Here is a 6,685-nt window from a genome sequence, read left to right on the forward strand (position 1 = left end):
TCATAATGACACAACTTCTGCCCCATTTGGTTCACCATTCGCCTGAACCTGTGCCTCCTCTGCATCCCTTTGCTCCATTGCAATTAATCTGCTAATGATTTCTGCTTCACTCCCTACGGCAGTAACCCCAAACTCTTTTCCCAGCGCCCATATTTTCCTTGCTTCTAATTCAACATTCCTCAGCCAAAAGGATCTATTGCAATTCTTAATCCCTGACTCTGCCACAGAGCTGCAATTTGAGTGCATAGCGGCTCTAAATTGTCTCCTTTCTGCTGCATTCATCTTTGCTACCGAGATGGATCCCGGCGTTCCAATCCTCTGAAGTCTAGGTGTGCCTCCATCACGACTCAACAGCATCACGGGCCTTCTATTTACCACCGCTTCACCTTGGGAATTTCGGGCAGTATCTGCGGTTGAGTCTCTTGCTGGATCATCTAGGTTGGATGGTCTTTCATTCCTCACGCCACTGTCAAAAGAATTTGACAGGAATCAAGCATTAAAGCTCGCACAATTGAAAGCTTGGCAGTGGTTACGTATAAAAACGGATGGATTCACCTACTCTTGGTTCGAATGGTTGAGGAATCCAAGCTCTTGTATTGAAGCGTTATAAGGGGATGGGCGATAACAGGGATTGCAATTCAAGCCTATTTTATGGATGCTCACAATACAGTTGCAAACAACGCATGGTGTACTGTATAGTAGCAGGGAGTAATATACATTGAGGCTTAGCATGTCATTCCCATTCTGATTTGACACTGATTTTATCTTTTTGCTTCTGTTTTGTCATGTATTTCATGTTCTCTTACTTTCTTGATGATTATATTTTCTTCTAGTCCATTTCTCATTGTATTCGGGTTAGCACCTCTTGTGCTAAATTGAATGCAATATTTTGGCTTATAAAAAAAAAAAGTATAGGCCGTTGCCTCAAAACCCCATAATGGGCACATCCTTATTTTTCAAAAACGACATTAAACAACATTCAATGTACCAAAACCTTGTGCTTTGAAGGAAGTAGAAAAAAAATGAAATCCCTATTGAGAGAGAGATGTGGTGCCGTGCGTCAAAGAGAGAGAGCTTTTGCCAAAACTATTTTCTAACTCGTCTATTGGGCCTCTTTATAGAGATAGGGGAAAATTTAGAAAATCCACATTATCCCACTTGTGTGGTTCGACCAAGCCCCTTAAGCCAATAGGGAATATTTTGTTTGATTCCTAATTGATAAATTACCTTATCTCTCAAATAAACTAACTGTGTATGTAGACCAAATCTGAGCTAGATCCTTAAAACTATTTAATTAATTCAAAATCCTCAAGCATTATCTATTAAAAATAAATAAATAAATTTAATTCAGACTTAAATCTCTAACAGATATTCTAACTAACTGAATCTCGCAGTTCAAAATCAAATCTATCTTATATCTCTTAATATAAGTAAATAAAAATTCGAATATCTCAAAATAAATCAACAATTATCTTAATCCAAAAAATCAAACAATTATCCACCCAAGGATAAGCTATCTTGCCGTTCAAAAAAAAGCTATCTTGTGCGCCCTACCCCCCTCATCAAGGTGCAGTTCACAAAATCTTGTCATCAGTGTTGTCAAATCGCGATCGCGGAAAATCGCGGCGAGGCAAAAATCCGCTATTTCGTTTCGCGGATCGCGTCGCGGGCAAATAGCGGTTACCGCATAGCGGTTAAAATAAGTACAATATTATACAAAAAAACAGCTAAAAACAACATCATTTTAACTCAAAGTCTCAAAACAACATAATTCAAGGCTGTCCAACAGCTCAAAACAGATAACAAAAGTACTTAAAACAACACAATTTTAACGCAAGTCTCAAAAGAACATAATTCAAGGCTGCCCAGCAGCTCAAAACAAATAACAGAAGTACTTAAAACAACAAAATTTAAACTGAAGCCTCAAAACAGTAAAGGTAATGCAACAAAAGTCAATTCTACTCGTTATCCTCTTCCTCCTCCCCAGAATTTTCATCATCCACTTCATCAGAAAGTGAAACATATCCATCAGCTTCTATTTCAGAGTCCTCCAAATCATTATCTGAAATCTCTTCTTCTTCATCTTCAATAACAATCGGCTCTTTTCCGTTCTTGGAAGCAGTAGCACCTTTCTTCTTCTTAGATGAATTACCTGCAGCAGTTGTGACCTCTTTTCTCTTTCTAGTTCCTCGCCTAGTGTTAGTACTAGGCTCTCCAATTCCCGAAGCTTTGTAAACAACATCCCAAGTGAGGTCGTCCTCCGGAAATACCCTATCATTTCCAGCATCATCTCCATCCTCTTCCATTGTCCCCACTAGCCATTCATTGCTCTCATCAATGTCATCCAAGGAGATAGGGTCCAACTCATCTCTAATATTGTACCTTCTTACTAGTGCTTGATTATACTTGACAAACACCAAGTCCTCAAGTCTCTTATGCTCAAGCTTATTTCTTTTCTTTGTATGAATCTATAAAGATGATAAGGTAATAAAATTAAAATCTAAACTAAAGTAGAGTTGATAAAAGTTAGCAAGTACAAGAATAAATATTAGCAAATAGTAGAGTTGATTAGTTGAAGAGCTTACTTGCTCAAACACACTCCAATTCCGTTCACACCCTGAAGCACTGCAAGTCAAACTTAAAATCTTTATTGCCAACTTTGTCAAATTTGGTGTTGATTGTCCATACATTCTCCACCATTGAGCTACAAAAGCATAAGTTCAAAATCCAATTATAAGTCAAATGTTATGCAATCCAAATGCATTAACAATTTAACATATAAAGATATTCAATTCTGCTCACCTGGTGCAATTGTGCCCCTTTGTTCAATTGCAAACTTGCTTCCAAACATACCACCACCAGATTTGTAAATTGGTAGCTCGGTGAGTATCTTCTTCCTTAGCTCATCAGTAGGTGACAACCTTTCTACACAATCATAGACTCCTTTCTGCACCTCAAAATCATAGTCCAATTCTGAATCATTGTAGTAGTACTCTGGGTTTAGGAAGTGGCCAGTAGCATGCAATGGTCGATGTAGTTGGCTATTCCACCTATTGTCTATGATGTCCCAGATTTTTTGATATTTGCTTTTGTCATCACGAAGGGAAGCTCTGATTGCTTCTTTGGCCTTATCCATAGCCTCATAGATATAACCCATAGCGGGTTTCTTCTCGCTGTCCGCTAAGCGTAGTACACGTACCAATGGACCCATGACCTTGAGTGTATGGAAAAAAAGAGAGTGAAAAAACAGTTTCAGATTTGAAAAAAATAGAAAAACTGAAAAACAGAAACAGTAAAATGTGAAAAAAATAGAAAAACAAAAACAGCAAAATTACCTTTAATATAAAACACACACTGTTCCAGAAAGAGTTCATCAAAACGGTTTTTGTGGCTTGCTTTCCTTTTGGCTCGTTGGACAGCTTGTTATTTGTCCAAGTGTGTGACACAAACATCTCCCTCAATTTCCCCTTCTCCTTCCGCAATCTTTTCAATGTAAGATAGGATGTTGCAAATCTTGTAACAGCATGCCTTACCAATTCTCTTTTCTTGGTATAGTACCTCAACAAGCTCAATGTACTAGTGTGACCGTAAATGAAACCAACAAGTGATATGGCTCTTTGAATTGTTTTCTTTATGAGAGGAATCTTCCCAATGTCTTCCAACATTAAATCTATGCAGTGAGCTGCACATGGTGTCCAATATAAGTTGGGTCTTTTTTCTTCTAGCATCTTTCCCGCACTCACATAGTTGCTGCCATTGTCAGTTATAACCTGAACTACATTCTCTTCCCCAACCTCATCAATTATGGAGTCAAGCAGCTCAAATAGTTTCTCACCAGTTTTCACATAATCAGAGGCATCAACCGATTTAAGAAACATTGTTCCAGCTGAACAATTCACCATTAAGTTAATAATTGATCTTTGTTTTCTATCAGTCCATGCATCGGACATAATAGAGCAACCAAATCTTTTCCATTGCTCCTTCTGGCCCTTCAACAAATTCTCAGTGTAGTCTACCTCCTTTGCAAGAAGTGGAACCCTTATGTCATGATATGAAGGCGGTTTTAAATGAGGTCCGAAGCTTCCAACAGCCGCAAGCATGTCACGAAAGCTTTGTAACTTAACCATGTTAAAAGACAAGCCTGCTTGATACCAAAAGCGGGAAATATACTGATGAACTCTTGCTGTAGACTCCTTATCACATGAGGCTCTGATGCTTTCCTGCCTTAACTTCTCATTCTTCTTCTTTGCAATGGCACTTTCTGGTTTTTGGAGGTACATATCAATCTGGCCCTTCAGAACCTTTTTATTTTTATTTTCTCTAGTTGCAATCTCCAGCCCTTCATCCATAGCACGTTCCTCATCACTATCACCACGGAGGCAGTCATCATCAAGAAGATTAAGGCGAACCCTTTCATATGCTTCGCTGTCTTTCTTTTTCTTGTCATTCAAAATTGCCCACAGTTCATCTCGAACTTCTTTCGGGCACTTAGGACAAGGTGCAACATTCCCTGGCTTAGCCATCAAGTGCTCCTTCATTCTTGTAATTCCCCCCTTCGTCATTTTACCACAAAAATTACAAATACAGCGGCTGGTATCATGCGCATCATATGGCTTACAAAACTTCCAGCCAGGATCAGCTCTTTGAGGTACTTCAGGGGTTGCATTGGAACCTTGTGCAGCCATGGTTCTGAGTTTTCAAAATAAAACAGTACATGTAAGAGATAAGATTACGTAAGAGATAAGTTAAGAGAAAAGGAAGAAGAATCAATGGAAAACAGAGCATGAGTTTTGAAATTTGAACAGAGAAGAAAACTGTGATTCTGTGAAACAGGAAGATATTATAAGTTTAGTAAAGGAAGAAACAATGGAAAACAGAGCATGAGTTTTGAAATTTGAACAGAGAAGTAAACTGTGATTCTGTGAAACAGGAAGATATTATAAGTTTAGTAAAGGAAGAAACAATGGAAAACAGAGCATGAGTTTTGAACAAAAATAAAAGAAAAAGAGAAGAGAAGATGACTGTTAAAGGAGGAAAAACATTGAAAAACAGAGAAGAAAACCGTGAAACAGGGTAGAGGAGGAAGAAACAATGAAAAACAGAGTATACGTTTTCAACAAAAAACAGAGGAATAGGATGCGAAAAACGATCTACTCACCATAAAGCAGAAACTCTGAGAAGGTTTGCTTGCAAGTTGCAACCGTGCTGCAGAGTCAGAGTGTAGTCTCTGAGAAGTGAGAACCAGAGAGAAATCAGAGAATTTGAAAGAGAGGAGAGGAGAGTTGAAGCGTTAATATAGAGAGTAGTTATTAGGGAATTAGGGTAATTAATGGGAATAGACGGTGGCCCATTATATTCCTTATTTAAAATCCTAAAAACTAGCCAGAAAACGTTTGAATTCCTAAAAATCCGTTATTTCCGTTTCTGGCATAACGCCGCTATGGCGTTCGCGATCGCGATTATCGCGGTGGCCGCGATGTAGCGGCATAACGATTGCGGTGAGGCAAATTCCCGCTACGCTATAGCGGGTCGCGGCCGCTATAGCCGCTATTTAACAACACTGCTTGTCATGTCACAGCATCTTGCCACATCAAGGATACTGTACGAAAAAAATTTCTCTAAAAAGTTTTCCGTAATATTAATATAGCAATATTAAAGTCAAAATTTTCAGAATTTCACGCACATAATCATCATGATAATAAAAATAAATAAATAAAAATATTACTAAAGTATATATAAAATGTTGGGGTCTTACATGTTATCTCATCTATACCTGCATAAGATTTTATTGGGTTCATTTAACATTTTGGAGGGATCTTTTCCGAGCCAACATGTGTGCTCATTGGGCTAAAACTGAGTGCTGGTTGCAATTTGATCTTGGAATTGGTGAAGAAGTCAAGGAATAGAGCTTTGCGGGTTATAAGGGTCGAAGAACAACATTGGAGGCAAGTCATGCAACTATTTGAAATTGGGAGGTCTGTACTCAACCACAAAAATTAGCTCAAGAGTTGAGATTTGCACTACTATTTATAAGTATTTAATTGGCCACATCTCTAGCCAATGTGAAACTCTAACAACAACTTTGAGTAAAAAGGTCAAAAAAGAAGCAAAAAGAAGAAGACCAGAACGAAACATCGGCTCATAGTATCAACTATAGCCACAGTTCACTAGATTGTGCCTCTTACACTCACTTATTATTTCAAGCTTTAATTCAAGTACTTATCTTTTGTAATCCTATATTTCAGTTAGTGATTTAGAAGACTAGGAAGGTATCTTAGTGGACAGGCTTGTATTCTATTTGATGTGGATTTTTTTCCACCCAATCATAGGATTTTATCTTATCTTAGATGCTAAGCCTCTAGACTTATAAGTAGACTAGCTACTCTATAGTTTCAATGTGACCTATTCCGTGAATGAAATTTGAGTTTTGTTTCAGTATGAGTTCTTAGCGTTAGTTTGGAACAGTGGGTGAGACTACGCGTTAGACACATCAAGGCAATGTGATGTTGAAGAAAGGACCGAATTCTAGAGCATTTAACTCTTAGGTACGTGGCAAACTTAAGTCATGGAATCCCCTTAAGTATAGTACTCCAACCTTCAAAGTCATCATATGTGTGATTTGTATTTACCGTCTTGCTATTTATTTTTGTTTACGCTTTTTTTTTGGTACAATGCTTAAAGAAAA

At 38.0% G+C, this 6,685-nt stretch overlaps 1 protein-coding gene across 1 annotated transcript; it reads right to left on the bottom strand.

Annotated features, from left to right (window-relative positions):
* Positions 1-4,685, bottom strand: LOC130719066 (uncharacterized). The gene is made up of 5 exons (XM_057569712.1): positions 3,336-4,685; positions 2,803-3,289; positions 2,586-2,704; positions 1,963-2,468; positions 1-466 (listed from the first exon to the last, which is right to left on the bottom strand). Exons 1-5 carry the CDS (start codon positions 4,683-4,685, stop codon positions 1-3), a joined length of 2,928 nt encoding a protein of 975 aa, XP_057425695.1.
* Between the last annotated feature and the right edge of the window lie 2,000 nt (positions 4,686-6,685).

This window comes from Lotus japonicus, chromosome 5 (assembly GCF_012489685.1).
Source record: "Lotus japonicus ecotype B-129 chromosome 5, LjGifu_v1.2".
In the NCBI taxonomy this organism is placed as follows: domain Eukaryota; kingdom Viridiplantae; phylum Streptophyta; class Magnoliopsida; order Fabales; family Fabaceae; genus Lotus; species Lotus japonicus.

What these genes read in the sequence shown, in the direction of transcription:
- LOC130719066 (XM_057569712.1), bottom strand. Translation starts at nt 4,685, where the DNA reads ATGGCTGCACAAGGTTCCAATGCAACCCCTGAAGTACCTCAAAGAGCT. An exon ending in GTGTGTGTTTTATATTAAAG is followed by an intron (nt 3,290 to 3,335) that starts GTAATTTTGCTG and finishes ACATTTTACTGT; the next exon opens with TTCTGTTTTTCAGTTTTTCT. An exon ending in ATTGGAGTGTGTTTGAGCAA is followed by an intron (nt 2,469 to 2,585) that starts GTAAGCTCTTCA and finishes TCATCTTTATAG; the next exon opens with ATTCATACAAAGAAAAGAAA.